The following is a 15,484-nucleotide window of genomic DNA, read 5'->3' on the forward strand; positions in this document are numbered from 1 at the left end:
TTGGGTGACCACAGCATAGGGCCACCCTGAGCCTCAGTTTCCCCAAGTGTAGACTGAATTGATTCAGGTACCTCCCCTTCAGGGCTGACCCACAAAGACTTGAGGGTGTAGGTGGTCCAGGCTTGCTTTGCGAGTTCACCTCCCTTCTCAAAACACAGGGCCTCCTTGGGCAGCATTGCCGGAGCAGAGGACAGTCCCTGGAGAGGAGGAGAACCAACTAAGGTTGATGCTAAAGTTGAGATGAGGCTCAGTGGCCATTGCATCTAAATAGTGTAGCCATAATGGAGTGTCAGCTGTATGCAAAGCCCTGTACTGAGTGCCTGACACCCATGGGTTCATTGAATCCTCTTTACCCCACACCATACAGCAAGTTAGTACCTCTTTACTGTCCCATTTCATCTTATAACTTGGTTTTGGGTTCCTTTTGCCACAAAGACGATTTTTATTTTGAATCTATTTTTTGAATCCGGATTTCTCTGCTCCGTGGCCATCTATATTTTATTCTTTTTAAAAAGAATTTATTTATTTATTTGGCTGCACTGGGTCTTAGTTGAGGCATGTGGGGTCTAGTTCCTTGACCAGGGATGGAACCCAGGCCCCCTGCATTGGGAGGGTGGAGTCTTAGCCCCTGGACCACCAGAGCAGTCCCCATATTTTATTCTAATAGTGTATGTATATCTAGGCTTACCTGCATTTGTGTGGGCGGTGGGAGGAGAGACTGGTCACCTCAGTTGCTGCACCTTTGATCCTTTCCCCTCTGGTTTGCAAGCCCACCTTTAGCTTAAACTGGGGTCTTCACAGGGGCACTGTTGTCAGTCGGTAAATTCTGGAGATATTTTTGATGACTACAATTTGGGGGGAGATGTTCCTGGCATCTTGTGTGTTAATCCCGGAAATGCTGCCTGACACCCTACAGAACACAGGACGGCCCCAGTGCAAGGAGCAACTTGGCCTCAAAATCAGTAGGGCCAAGGTCGGGATACACTGCATTAGACAAATTCCATCTCTTCTGGAATTTTCTGGGGGGAGGGTGGGGAGGGACATCTTTGGATTCTTTCTGTGTATTCTTGGGACATGACATGCTGTTTTAAAGGGGTACTCAGAGATGTCATCAGTTCGGTTGAAAAAGTAGAGCCCAGGCTCATGCCAGAGGCAGGCAGTCTTAATTATTGCAATAGCCAGAGTAGCCGTGGGCTTAGCAGTGGAGGCCAGGAGGCAGATGGATGCTTACCCCGCCCCCCTGCAGGGCCTGGTTGGCAAAGCCACAATGATAGGCAGGTGATGAACCCAATGAGGCAGCGGATCACTTCTGGAAAATTTAAATGACCCGGCCAATACCTCCCTAGGATAGTAGCTTGGCATTTACTGAAGCTCTTTGTGTAAAGTCGAGGTTAATCTCATTTTATAGTTGAAGACACAGATTCAGAGAAGCAACGCCAGGAGGTTCCAGTCACACAGCGATCCCAAGGAGGGCTGGTGTCTCACACCCACACTGCGACGACTTCTCCAGCTCTCAGTTCAGTTCAGCCGCTCAGTCGTGTCCGGCTCTTTGTGACCCCATGGACTGCAGCACGCCAGGCTTCCCTGTCCATCACCAACTCCGGAGCTTGCTCAAATTCACATCCATAGAATCGGTGATGCCACCCAACCCTCTCATCCTCTGTCGTTCCCTCTCCTGCCTTCAATCTTGCCCAGCATCAGGATCTTTTCCAATGAGTCAGTTCTTCACATCAGGTGGCCAAAAGTATTGGAGTTTCAGCTTCAGCATCAGTCCTTCCAATGAATCTCCAGCTCTACCCACCCCCTCAACACACGACACACCCCTCAGGAACATCCTGCATACCCTCTCAAACTCGTTCCACCAGAAACTTTCCACCTGGGCTGCAAAGTCATCTCTGGGTCAGGAGGGCTCAGAGCCAAACACTTTACGCCATGACGGTTTAATCTGATTCCCTCAATGACCCCCTGAGGTAGAATTTTGCACTTTCCTCATTGTGTACAACTTAGGAAATTGAGGCTCAGACAGAGAAATTACTGGTCCGTCCCACAACTGGGAAGCAGCAAAACTTGACTCTTGAGCTGGGCAGATTTCCTGCATGTAGCTCAGGAACTCCCAGCACAACCTACACCATGGGTCCTCTGTATCAGGGAGATCAAAATGGTCACTTGTTTGCCCAGATAGGACCAAACTGCCAAAGCACTGACATGTTTCAAAGTACCATGTTCCAAAGAACCTTCTGGTCTACTTGTTCTCCTCCTACATCCCCTTATTCTCCTCTCATGACAGGGAGCTCACTCCCTGTCCAGCAGTTCCATCTGTAATAAAGTCCTCCCTTACCCCAAGGAGGAGATCTGTCTTGCTGCTCCCTTACCAGCCTTCTGGAGCTGGAGTTGTGGGGTGGGGATGTGGGCTGCTCTCAATGCAGGGGCAGCTGAAACATTCAAACACCCTGATCTCTACTTAGGTTAAATGGCCAATTCCCTAGTGCTCAGGCACAAGCCTAGATGTCCTGGGGCCGTAGCTCTCGTTCACCCTCAGCCACGAAGACAAGGAGGGCACGATGCAACAGATGGACCCCCAAGCGGCGGCGCCGGGTGGGGGGCCAGTCCGCCACCACTCCATAGCAGTGTCCTTGCTTCTGATTAGTCAGCATCTGGATTCCTGGGGAGATTAGGAATAAGGTCATGAAGGCAGCCTCTGGGAACCGCTGGCAGAAGTTTGTGCCAGGGAACCCACTGGGCACTGCCCTCAAGCAGGGATAAACCAATGGAGTAAAATATGTGTACATGCTGGTACATAGTTGGTGCTCAATAATTGCTCATTGGCTGAATGGACAGCTGTGATGGGGAAGGGGTCAGGGAATTAGTAGATCAAATGCCCTTCCTATGACTCCACCCCTACCCCACAAGCCAGGCACCTACCTAGAGCATCCACAAGACATGCTTCTCGAGTGTAAGCCTCTGCAGGGACCACATGCTGGAAGCAGTGCAGGGAAACAACGCCACGACCAGTGGCCCAAATGTCCAAGATCCGGCGTACCTTGGGACAGGCCTGGGGGGAGCCAGGGCAGGGTCAGAGGTTTGCCCCACAATTCCCTCTACCTGCCCCTAGCTGGGCCCCCCCTGCCACAAACCTGCTACTTATCCTCATACCTGTTTTCCTGGCCGTCTTCGGTGGTTAAGGGCCTCCCAGAGATGAACGTCTGGCCGGGCCCGTGTTCCCTTGCCCACGTAGAAGATGGCCTGGACAAAAATCCGAAGGCATTCAGCCAGCGTCAGTGAGAAGGCTCGGGCTGGCAGGTCCTGAGTCTTCCTAGATGAGGTAGATGGCTCAGAGAGGGAAAGGGGACGAGAGTTGCCCCAGAGATAGTCCTTAATGACACAGAGCAAACTGAACCCACGCCAGTGACCCCTTTTATAAAAGGCAGGGTGGGTAGCTGATCCCCGAGGACACGCAGCAGCTTGAAGTGGATCCAACTGCCTTTCATTGATAAAGAAGCTGATGACCGGGCCAGTCCCCTTCCTAAAGACACACAGCAGGACTTCCCTCTAATGCAGCGGATAAGAATCTACCTGCCGATGCAGGGGACATGGACACGGGTTTGATTCCTGGTCTGGGAAGATTCCACATGCTGCGGAGCAACTAGTCCTGGGGGCCACAGCTACTGAAGCCTACAAGCTCTAGGGCCTATGAGCCACAACTGCTGAGCTTGTGTGCCCCAACTGAAGTTGCATGCCCTAGAGCCCACACGTCCCCAACTATTGAGCCTGCATGCTTCAACTACTGCAGCCCTTGTGCCTAGAGCCTGTGCTCTACAAGAAGAGAGTCCACCGCCACGAGAAGCCTGCGCGCCGCAATGGAGAGTAGCCCTGGCTTGCCACCAATAGAGAAAGCCCGTCTGCAGCAAAGACGACCCAGTGTAGCCAAAAATAAACATAAAAAACAGAAAAGACACAGAGCAGGTAAGAACCAATCTCAGAATGTTCCAGCTCCCACTTCTGAGTCATTCCTGCTCCAGGTACCTGGGGTCCAGCAGCAGATATGTGAAGCTGGACTTCACAACCCCCTCCCGCCACCGTCTGGTGGGGTCTGGCCGTTCGAACTGCTGGGCAAGTGCATCTTCATCGGCTTGGGCATCTGGGATACGGCCTGTCCGCAGGGCTTCGACCAGCTCTGGGCTGTGCCCTGAAAAGTCTGGGCCTGGGAAGGGAAACTGGGTCAAGAAAGACAAAGGAAAGGGTGGTTCCCAGAGACGAAGAAGTAGGTTGCACTCAGAGCCAAGGGATCTTGGAAGATTCCTGGAGACTCCTTGAACTCTGGATACTCACTAGGAGCAGCCTGGGCTTCTTTCAGCCGTCGGAGGTAGTGTGGTCGGGTGAAGGACGTAATGGGACCCGGGCTCTTGCCAAGCGCCCGGAGCCCTTGCAGCAGCTCCAGGTCAGACATGGGAGGGTCTGGTGGACACTGATCAGAGGGGCTGGGGTCCCTGCCCACTGTGGCGCTTGCATCATCCTCTGTCAGCCAGAGGGCAGCCAAATCACTGTCGAGGGATAGCTGGTCCTCTCCTGGGATGTGGGTGTCAGAAGGTCCAGGCAGCGGTTCCCAAGGAGGACTATGGGTTGGGCTCCTGTCTGGGAAGAGCTTGGGGGAGAGGGACTCATCCGGCAAGGTCAGAGTCAGGGCCTGCAGATGGGCATTTAGTTCTGCCTCCCTGTCCTCCAGGAGGGGTTGATGTGCCAGCTGTAGGGTACCCAAAGATCTTGGCACCCTCTGGGAGAGTCGGACACCAGCCCAGGGGGAGGTGTGGCCGGTTAGGTCCTCAGCTCCTGAGGCCTCAACAGCGGTGACAAAGGAGGTCACCGAGCTGCAGTCCCAGCGCCCCAAGGGGGACTCCAATCCACCATCTGTGTCAGCAGTCTCAGGGTGGGCAAGCAGGCGGGGGGGTCCAGGGCCAGCCTCCAGGCTCACGTCCTTGCTGTCACCTGTGCCCAGTGTTGTAGAGTTCAGCATCACATTAGGAGGACCGGAGGGGCTGGTATCCAGCCCCTTTTCACAAGGGCCTGGGCCTGGAGCAGGGGTAAGAGGGAAGTCAGAAAGGAGGGGAGGAGGAAGTGAGAGACAAAGATCAACATCAGATCGGACAGAAACAGGCAGCTGCAATCACAAAGAGGAAGGAGCGAGTCAGAGGCAGAGAGACTGACCAGAGAGGCTGGTGGTGAAACCCTGGGCATTAGACACAGAGATCTGCAAAGTTATATCAGAGGCTAACCACTCCCAGCCGCCCAGACACCACTCACCTCCAGGCTCTGGTTCGGGTTCTGGCTTCCAGGAGCCTTTCCAGGTCCGCCGGGCTGGGATCCTGGTCCGAGTCTCCAGCTCCCGAAGCACGCGGGCACAGTTCTGGTGCCCCTGCTGCTCCGCCAGGTCCAGAGGCAGGAATCCGTCCTGCAGGGGTGCGGTCAGTAGGGGGCGCCCCCTTCCCTCCCTCTCTTCCTCCTTTCCTTTCCTCTTTCCCTCCCTCTGGGTTTGCCTGGCTAGAGACTGCGATGGGGCCCCCTACCTGGTCGCGGAGAGCGGGGTCCGCTCCCTGGCTCAGCAGCAGCTCCAGGCCCCGGCGGCAGCCCCAAGCAGCGGCCACATGCAGCGGTGTCAGTGCCTCGGCCGATCTAGGGCATGAGCGGAGAAGGGGGTCAGTGAAGAATCTCCATCTCCGGGTCCGGAAGCCCTGACTCTCAGCCCTCCATCTCCGCCCTCCAGCCTGAGATGCCACCCTTCGAACCTGCGCCCTTGGGCTGGGACCCAAACCTCTGCTCTCTGACTCTAGAGCTTCTACCGCCGGATCTGAAACTTCGATTCCCATTTTGACCCCGGCGCAATCTCATACCCTACCCTGGGTCTGGTACCCTGCCTCTGCCCTGGGACCCTCAAGATCCCTCCCCAGATCCCCTAAGCTCCGCCGCCGGGGATTGAATTCGCATCCTTAGACGCCCTCTTCAGGACTCCCAGGTCTGGTCCTCGTACTCGGGAGACAGCTCTCGTTCACGGAAGACCTGCCCCGAGCCCACACTCGGCCTCACCGCGCGTTGGGGTCCCCGCCTCGGCGCAGCAGGGCCTCGAGGCAACACAGACTCCGCAGGTGCTGGGCTCTGGCCGCCAGGTGCATGGCCGCCGCGCCATCCTCGAGTACCAGGTTGGGGTCGGCACCACGGCGCAGCAACTCCTCCACAGTCCTAGGGATAGAGGGTCGGAGTGGACCGTGGCACTCGCCCCCTACCCCCACCCCTGGCCCGCCCACCCAGGCCCTGCCCTCACCGCAACTCCTCCTCCTGCAGCGCCGCCCGCAGCCGCCGAGCCAGACCTACAGCCGGGCCCATGCCCCGGCTGTCCCCTTGGGGCAGCCGCCTGGTCGCGCCGCCCGCCGCTTTCCAACTTCCCGCGGCGCCCTTGTGCGCACGCGCCGCTCCGCCCCTCGGCTCCCTTCTCCGCGCCTTGGTGCAGTGCAGCGACCCCAGCCAGGCTGACCGGCGCCGCATTGTCGCCCACATCGAGGGTCGGGAGCTTTAGTGCCGGTCCGAGCCCGCGACACCAAGTAGTGCCCAGGGCCAAGTGATGTTTGCTCAGGGCCAAATAACGTTTGGGGCCTCCGATAAGGGCCCGGGAGGGTGGAGGTCGCCATGTGTGCCCTTATCTCTCAAAACGGTGTAAACAAGAACACACCCTGTTGGAGGGGGTGGAGCTACGATCCCCAGGACCGGGTGGTGACCACAGGGTACTGAGTCTTCCGGAACCCTCTGCCGAGGCGCACGCAGCCCTGACCGTATGTAAGGTTTCAATTAATAGCTACTGCCTGCGGAGGCTCTGCGTCGCCCGTTTTCAGCCCTGTGGAGTCTGAAGTCCATTACTTTGGAGCCCTGGGCCTCTTAGGGTGTTAGTTTCTCTATATGCAGGATGGGAGAATAACCCCTTCCAGGCTGGTGTTAAGTTGAAAGAGGGGCCTGGCACACAGGTGCCCAGTAAATGCTCCTGGGAAAGTAAAGCTGTTTCTTGATAAAGCTATTTTCGTTTTATATGAAACTGAGAAAATCTAGCTGGTAAAAATTTTTTTTCCCCCCACAACTGCTCATTATCCAGGAAGATTAAGTTGAGTGATGGACGTGTTATATGTTTCCCTTCCTCTGGGGAGCACCCACACCATTTCCTGATGGAACTATAAACCTCTCTTCCCAGAGAGGCTTGAGCGAGGCCTGGCCAATGAGAGCATTCCACAGTTCTGGTCCATGACTGACCCAAGCAAGACCTGTCATAGGGGCTGCTCTGAGAGCCCTCATTTCACCTGGGCTGGCATTTGCAGGGTGCTCAGCCGTACTACCCCTTTCCACATATTGGGAGCAAAGCAGGGCACACTGAAAACCAACCATGCAGGGTGTTTCAGCTCTCCCCAAAGCAATGTCAGAGCACCTGGATACAGCCAAGCCTAAAGCTGCATCTTAGCTTTTTATCTACAAGAACCTAGCCATTCTCCTTTCAGTTCAGTGGGTGGGTTTTCTGTCACTTGCAACCGAAAAGATTTCAATGAACAATGGACTTGGGTTAGGGAGTCTCAGATTTTTATTCTGATGACAAAAACACACAAAGCACACCGAAACTTACAACTGAAAAACTTGGGAGTGGGATGTGGGCTGGGAAACATGGGGCCTGGGTGTCTAGAGTCCCTGGGATGCTTCCTGGAATCTTAGGGTTCCTTCAGGGCTGCCCAGGTGCCTCAGATACTTCTTAGAACCCCCTCTGGGGGTCCCAAGGAGCCCAGTCTGAGAACGAGCATTCAATGCCAAGGGTTTCATTGTACAAGAAGGTTGGATGCACAGGGATGGTTCAGACAGTGGCCTCCACCTCAGTGGCTTCATCGTCCTCCTCCAGCAGGCTGTAGGAGGCATGGCTTTGGCAAGGCCGCTGTAGCGGGTGAGCCAGCAGCTTGGCCATACAGTTGTGAAGCTCCAGGGCTGGCCCAGCCAGCGCCACTTCGTACTTATAACTGGTACCCTTGGTATCCAGGCTTCCCATGAAGGCAAACATGTCCTGTGGAGCCAAGGAAGGGCTGTTCATGCAGATGTTCTGCTGACAAGCCCTCCCTGTCTTGGAGGGCCTCCCAGGAGGGGCCGCAGGGATGGGTTCTGAAGGGTAAAGAGGAGTTTGCCAGGCAGAAACTATTCCCACATTCAGCAAAGATTTCCTGCCACCCACTCACCCCAAGAGGTCTCAGAGCTGGAACCCCTAGTCTGGAGAAGCACATGACCCCCAGCCCCCTGATGCTGATCTACCCAGAGGAGCAGGGAAGGCTTCTCAGAGTAGGGACTTCCAGTTTGGGTACTGACATATAAGTAGGAGCTGGGCTCAACCCCCTCTGCTCACGGTTGGGTCAAGTGAGGCTCAGAGAGATAAGCAGCCAACTGGGGATGCCACAACTAGTTCAGGGCTGGAATGTAAAGGACCAGCAGAGCCTGGCGAGGCCGGGAGGGAAGCATGCTCCAGGCAGAGGGCACAGAGCCAGAAAAAGCAGGAAGAGAGAGAAGCAGGGGATGTTGGGGATGAGGTGGATAGGACCCTACATGCTCCTGGGCCACTGTCCCAACAGCCCCATTAGTTCACTGCAGACAAGTGGGAAATGTTGGAATCTGACTGACCATGATCTAGAAGGGCCAGGAATGGTAAGGAAAAGGCTAATGGCAGAGTAGTGCATGAGTGGGCAGGGCAGGTGGCTTCCCTCCTCCGGACCCCATTAGAGTACAGGTACCTCTGAGCCTGTTGCCGGGCACCACTATGCCTGAGACAAGCTGTGTGACCTTGACCTGGTTTCTTGCCCTCTCTGAGCCTGCTTTTCCTCACCACAGATCATAATCTAGGGGGTTAGCATCAGATGCCCTGAAGGCCCTTAGTGAAAAGGGCCTCCTTTCCCTTAGGGCTGGGGCAGGTGGGTTCGGAGACCCCCCGCATACATCCACCTGCCACCCACACTCACGGTGGCCTCTCACCTTCCAGCTCATTTCCTCCTCCTTCTCGTCAGCGCCGTTGTGGATGTAAACAACATCAAAGAAGAAATACGGGCACTGGAACATTTTCTGCAGGGGAAGAAAGGTAGCCTTCAGGACTAGGGTCACCCCATGGCCCCATGACCACAATCTCTAGATTCTGAGAACCTGATTCTAGGTACCCCAGCACCTGTGGTCAGGAAGTCCCTCCTAGTATCTAACCACCATCGCGCTGGCTGCAGGCATCCTTCCTTCTCCCGGGTCTCACCTTCATGGGCTCTGTCAGGGAGAACTGGGGCTGGCAGGGTGGACGGCTATAGACCAGGATGGTTCGGACCACATAGGGCGGCGGGATCGTCTGCACGTTCTCCGTGACTGGCAGCTCGGTCTTCTGCTGGCTGTGCAGCAGGAAGGAGGGAGGGTCAGAGTACACCCTGGTGGCCCACCCTTCTCATCCCCCCAGGAGAGCCCAGCTCCTCACTGGGTATGTGAGGTTCCACCTGACCCCTCCCAACCTCACTGTTGCCTCTGAGCCTTTCCCCATGCTGTTCCCTCTGCCCTGGCACCTTCCCAGCTTCACCTTTCTGCCTGACCTCTCCTGCTCCATCAGAGGTTTTGCTGACCCTCAAAGCCAGAGCTTGCTCGGATTACAATGGCAGAGTCTGGTCACCACAACAGTGACGATATGGCCCACAAAGCCAAAAATGTTTCCTATCTGGCCCTTTAAAGAAAAAGTTTGCTGCCCTACAGTTAAAACAAAGTAGTGGCGGACCACTGGGCTGTCAGAATATAACCCAGAGGAACTTCCTTGGTGGTCCAGATGTTAAGAATCTGCCTTGCATTACAAGGGACACTGGTTGGATCCCTGGTCTGGGAAGATCCAACATGCCACAGAGCAACTAGACCCAAATGCCACAACTACAGAGCCCACAAGTTGCAACCACTGGGCCCACGTGCTGCAACTTCTAAAGCCTGTGCACTACAGCTTGTGCTCTGGAGCCAGAGATGCCCCCGCAATGAGAAGCCCGCTCACTGCAACTGGAGAAAGCCAAGACCCAGCACAGCCAAAAGTAAATACATAAATAAATAGATTTGAAGGGGAAAAAGGAAAGTAACACAGAGGGCAAGATGTGAAAGAGAACCTCTTTTGCAAAAATGCTTTCAGACAGGTAAGTGAGCAATTGTTCCAGGGAGAAAGGGTGAGAAAGGAAGCCTTTTGGCCTCCTGAAAGGACTATTTCTGGGCTGTTTGGAGCTTTTACCCAGAAGGGGTTCTTCTCTTCAAAGGTGAGTAATAAATTCCCCTTGGGGGACTTACATGAGGCTGAAGAGACCTTCCAGATCTGGCGGGAATGCTAAGGAGAGCAGAGCAGTGCATGGGTAGACAGAAGTGGGTGGTTTCCCTCCTCCAGAGGCTGGGAGAGTACAGGTGCCTCTGAGCCTGTTGCCAGGAGACACGCTATGTGACCCTGTTCCAGTCACTTGCCCTCTCTGAGCTTGTTTTCCCTCAGCACAGATCAACTAGGGGCCTGGCATCAGATGACCTGAAAGCCCTTAGTGACTCAAAGCCCCCCTTTCCCTCAGGACTGGGGCCATTCTCCTCCCTCCATGGAAAGGATACTAAAGGTGGAACAGGAAGCTGTTTCCAGGTCGTAGAGGCAGCTGCAGAGTTCACGGGGGTCCGAGGTCAGGCCAGATAGCTGCAGGAAGACTGAAACTCAGTGAGGTGCTCTCTCACCCCTGGGGGACCCCAGCGGAACCAGTCTTGCCCCCCAGCCTCACCCAGGCAGTGTCATCATTCACCACCACCAGCGCAAATTCGTGGCTCTTGTCAATTTTGTGTTTTGTCCGCACAAACATCTCGATCATTTTCTGGGAGACATTGAGGGCGTTGGTTTTGGAGCTGGGGTGAGATTGAGGCGGTGGTTAAGGTCCAGGTCATGCAGCCGGGCAGGCGGTAGAGCCCAGCCGCAAACCCAGCCCAGGTGACTCTCTCCAGCTCTTGCCCTCACTGAATGGGTCCCTCTGGCCAGCCTGGGCCTCACATGTGATCCAGAGGAGGTACCCCACCTTGGCTCAGTCATGGGTCATCAGGAATGCCAGGGAAGCGGAGGTAGGCTTGTGCTCAGGCCCTGTTGCCTGACCCCAATGAGACTCAGCTGCTCACAGGACAGGACTTTGGAGTCAGCCAGGCCTCGCTCTGAATCTGGCTCTGCCCATTTGCCAGGAAGCCTTGGACAATCTCGGAGTTTCTGAGTCATGGCTGTGACATGGGTGGAGTGTGACAGCTCTCAAGTGCTGAGAACAGAACCCCATGGGCTGCAGCTGTAACATTACCAATTATCACGGTTACTCTCCAATCCCTCCAGGACCCAGGAGTTAGTCTCAGAGAGACAACCCTGCATTTTGGGGGCTGGGCTCCTCCCAGCCATGGTGGCAAACTCCAGCCCCCAAAAAACCCCTCTTACCCATTGAATGACTCAAGCTTTGGCAGCGCCATTTCCTCTGACAGGTCCAGGCAGATGATCTGCAACAAATCTGGAGGCTAGTGAGAGCTGTGACCAGCAGTCCCTGGCAACTAAATGTCACTGCAGGCCCCCATGCCACTCTGCCAGCCCTCTCCACGCAGCCCTATGGGAGAAGGCTATATGATGACTCCCAGTTCCCAGCCAAGCCATCCACTCTAGAAGGAGGCAGTTGAGGGACTCCCCTGGGGGTCCAGTGGTTAAGAATCTGCCTTCCAATGCAGCAGACAAAGGTTTGACCCCTGGTCAAGGAACTCAGATCCCACATGCCGTAGGGCTACTGAATCCACTTCAGTTGTGTCCAGCTCTTTACGACCCCATGGACTGTAGCCCTCCAGGCTCCTCTGTCCATCGGATTCTCCATGTAAGAACACTGGAGTGAGTTACCATGCCCTTCTCCAGGGGATCTTCCTGACCCACGGATTGAACCAGCGTCTCCTGCACTGGCAGGTGGATTCTTTACCACTGAGCCACTTGGGAAGCCCAGCTGCCCTAGGACACTAATAAAAAGGGACTGTTTTCCAGAGTGAATCCTAAAGAATGACATTTAACCCAAGGTTCCCTAACATCTCAAAGGCACAGGCCAAGCCCCTCACTTACCACTTTCTCTGGACAGTTGACCCTTGGGGTCCGCACCTGGACCTCTGGGGCTGGTGGAGGCACCTGCCACGGCTTGGGACCGGCTCCTGGAGGGTTGGCGGTCCCGTCATCAGCACTGGCCGCCTCGCCCTCACCCTCACTGCGGCTGCCCACACTGGTCTGGGCCCCCAGCGCCCGGTCCTCAGCCCCCTCAGGATTGGAGCGAGTGCGGGGCCTGGGCTCAGCTGACTGCTCCTCTTCCTCCTCCTCTTCTTCCTCCTCTTCCGTGGGACAGCTGGGCTCTGCTATCTCCATGGCTCCGGAGTGGCTGGATGCAGCAGGGATGAGGGAAGCCAGGATCCTTTCCTTAGGGCTTTTAAAAGCATTTGGTTATTGGGGCAGAACAGGTCATAAGTCGCTTCCTGACAATAGGTCATTCTGCTCAGGGACTCAGTTTCCTCATCTGTATGATGGGTGCCTTTTACACTTATCAACCCAGCCTCCCCTTTTTTTTTCTTAGCTAACCCCTTCTCTCCCCATTTTGGCTAGGGCTGTGAATGGCTCAGAGATGAGGACATGACCCAGAACACGCCAGAGAGGGGCAGTTCCGAATTGCAGTACTGGGAGGTTACAAGTCCAAAGCTGCTAGGAGCCTCTCTTGCTTCCAAGAGGGGAAAGAGAGCTTGCCTGAAGTGATGCTCACTCAGAAAATGAAAGCCTTCTCAGCGCCCGGATCCAGCTATGCCTAAATTCCCTTTCTTGCTTAAGCCAGACTGGGTTGGAGGTTCTGTCACCTGAAACTGAAAATGTCTTGGTGAATAAAGGATACAAACTTCTAGGGTTCTCCCCTCCGTAGTGACTGCTTAGGCGGTGTCTGCACACTGGAGAGGAGATCCGGGTGTTACAATGCCTTTGCGGAAAAACGGGGCGCCAGCGGAACAGTTTGCCTGTCTGGGCAACGGGTGAGGGCTGCCGGGGATGATCTCTGAGCGCCTTGCAGACCCCATAATCTCTAAGGAAAGCATAGCTGCAGCAAGAGAGATGGAGGCTAGACTGCAGGAGAAACTGGGGCTGAAGGAGGAAGCCTCAGAGCAAGTGAGGGGCTGAATTTCTGGGGCTAAGGAAGTTGGGCCTTTAAGGACGGATCCCGCACGTTTTCACCACCCAACTTCTGCTCACCGTTGCCTGAGCCTCCTTCCTACTCCTCTGCTGACCCGCTAGGAAGCCGCCATCTTTAGCAGCCGGAAGAAGGGCGGTGCTGCCGTCAAACCTACTGGGAACTGTAGTTCGGCGGCCGAAAGCCGAGCGGAGAGATGAATGGGACGAGAGCCTTGGAAGCTGATAGGTTGAGACTGTGCTAGGAGGCGGGGTTTGGGTTGTGATAGGCTGGAGTGGGAGTCGAGTGGGCCGGGATCTGGAATACGATTGGCTAAGGTGAGACAAGGAGGAGCTTTTATGTTTCTGGTCGATTCTGATTACGGTGGTCAGCCCTTCTAACGTGATAGGCTGAATCGAGGCAGAGTGGAGTAGGATTTACAACGGGAAAGGCTCAGAAAAATGGAGAAGACCTAGTTTACCGTGTGATTAAATAAAGTGGAGCTGAATTGGGCGGGATTTAGAAGAGGAGGGGCTGACTGGTGATTGATGGACTTGACCTAACCTCAGTGAGGGGATTTTGCGGCAGAGGTGGGCGTGGTCCAGAACCCAAGGCCTCTCCCAATTATTTTACAGATATTTGCAAAAATTTAAAAAATACCAAGCCAGAACTATTTCAAGCCATCCTTCTTTTCTTCATGCACACTTCTCCCCTCAGCTCCATAACCACCTAAAAATTGAGCCTCAGTTTCTTGTTAAAATCTGTTGAGCCTGCCCACATCAGCTAAGCTCCGGTTCAAAGAGAGCCCGGAGGGGCTGTGTAAAATGAACCTTGAAGGATGGAGAATCTGCTGAAAAAACAAGAGGGGTAAGGTCATTCCAGGCAGAAGGAACTGCCTGGGCAACGGTCTGTAGGTTTTGAGGAGCCTTGGAGCTGTGAAAGTCTCTCATCGGCTAATGTGGCTGGAGCAGAGTGAGAATTTTAATGTTCACCCTCAAGTCAGAAAATTGCCGGCTTCTCTTGCTACGACCTTTGGGGGCACGGAGGCAGGAAGATTCAGCCTCGTAGAGTCTGTCAGTGGAACCAGAAAGGTTCAGACTACCACAGGCTATGAACGGTTTACATCAAATGCATGAGGAAGAAAGGGGTGTTTCAGGCAAAGGTTAAGGCATGGCCAAAGGCACCAGAATGTGAGGGAAGCTTCAGTTGTTCATGGAAGAGATTATTGTGGCTAGAGACCGGAGTACACATTGGTGCCACCTGCAGGCATAATTTTATTAAAGACTTTGAATGCCAGGCTGAAGAGGATGAAATGTTTCCCAAGGGCAATGGGGAGCCATGGAGGGTCTATGAGCCAGGGAGGTGAACAGTGAGATCTCTGTCTCTGGGTCCTGGGTGGGGAAGGGAGTGGAGGTGGGCTCACATCCACACTGGGAAGGAGTGGCTTGAGCTCTGACTATGGATGGAGATGAGGAAGAGGCCCTTTCGAGGTGGATGCCGGGAAAATGAGCAGGATGCAGGAATTATCTGGGATCTGAGGAATTCAGCATTTATGGAGGAGAAACAGAGGAAGCAGAGATGGGGCGGTCAGAGAGGCAGTAAGGAACAAGGAGGATGCGTTATGATTCAGTTCTCTGATGGTGCCTGACCATATGCAAATTGGTTGTTAAAACTTCCATAACTCTGGTGTATATCCATATATACATGTGTGTATATGTATGTGTATGAGGAGGTTATGGCAACCCACTCCAGTATTCTTGCCTGGAGAATCCCCATCGACAGAGGAGCCTGCCGGGCTACAGTCCAAGGGGTCACAAAGAGTCAGACATGACTGAGTAGTCGACTAAGCACGTATATGTCTAGAGCCAGACATCTTGGAATGTGAAGTCAAGTGGGCCTTAGAAAGCATCACTACGAACAAAGCTAGTGGAGGTGATGGAATTCCAGTTGAGCTGTTTCAAATCCTGAAAGATGATGCTGTGAAAGTGCTGCACTCAATATGCCAGCAAGTTTGGAAAACTCAGCAGTGGCCACAGGACTAGAAAAGGTCAGTTTTCATTCCAATTCCAAAGAAAGGCAATGCCAAAGAATGCTCAAACTACCGCACAATTGCACTCATCTCACATGCTAGTAAAGTAATGCTCAAAATTCTCCAAGCCAGGCTTCAGCAATACGTGAACCATGAACTTTCTGATGTTCAAGCTGGTTTTAGAAAAGGCAGAGGAACCAGAGATCAAATTGCCAACATCTGCTGGATC

At 54.3% G+C, this 15,484-nt stretch overlaps 2 protein-coding genes across 9 annotated transcripts; both read right to left on the bottom strand.

Annotated features, from left to right (window-relative positions):
• Positions 1–1,303: 1,303 nt before the first annotated feature.
• Positions 1,304–6,609, bottom strand: ANKLE1 (ankyrin repeat and LEM domain containing 1). Of its 2 annotated transcripts, none has more exons than XM_012177715.5 (9): positions 6,314–6,609; positions 6,079–6,231; positions 5,562–5,667; positions 5,299–5,446; positions 4,330–5,067; positions 4,024–4,201; positions 3,154–3,313; positions 2,923–3,052; positions 1,304–2,662 (listed from the first exon to the last, which is right to left on the bottom strand). In XM_012177715.5, the coding sequence occupies exons 1-9, from the start codon at positions 6,544–6,546 to the stop codon at positions 2,502–2,504; spliced, it is 2,007 nt and encodes a 668-aa protein (XP_012033105.3). In that variant the 5' UTR covers positions 6,547–6,609; the 3' UTR covers positions 1,304–2,501. The 2 variants fall into 2 exon arrangements, with proteins under 2 accessions (XP_012033105.3, XP_042105639.1); XM_042249705.2 differs by having other exon boundaries at positions 2,550–2,662; positions 3,154–3,243.
• Positions 6,610–7,591: 982 nt separating this feature from the next.
• Positions 7,592–13,384, bottom strand: BABAM1 (BRISC and BRCA1 A complex member 1). Of its 7 annotated transcripts, none has more exons than XM_012177712.4 (10): positions 13,310–13,384; positions 12,834–12,924; positions 12,152–12,503; positions 11,495–11,553; positions 10,809–10,929; positions 10,648–10,726; positions 10,345–10,369; positions 9,296–9,425; positions 9,031–9,117; positions 7,592–8,077 (listed from the first exon to the last, which is right to left on the bottom strand). In XM_012177712.4, exons 3-10 carry the CDS (start codon positions 12,443–12,445, stop codon positions 7,874–7,876), a joined length of 999 nt encoding a protein of 332 aa, XP_012033102.1. In that variant the 5' UTR covers positions 12,446–12,503; positions 12,834–12,924; positions 13,310–13,384; the 3' UTR covers positions 7,592–7,873. The 7 variants fall into 7 exon arrangements, with proteins under 7 accessions (XP_012033102.1, XP_012033103.1, XP_004008484.1 ...); XM_012177713.4 differs by having other exon boundaries at positions 12,818–12,924; XM_004008435.5 differs by having other exon boundaries at positions 12,834–12,930.
• Between the last annotated feature and the right edge of the window lie 2,100 nt (positions 13,385–15,484).

The sequence above is a fragment of the Ovis aries genome, chromosome 5, assembly GCF_016772045.2.
Source record: "Ovis aries strain OAR_USU_Benz2616 breed Rambouillet chromosome 5, ARS-UI_Ramb_v3.0, whole genome shotgun sequence".
NCBI lineage: Eukaryota > Metazoa > Chordata > Mammalia > Artiodactyla > Bovidae > Ovis > Ovis aries.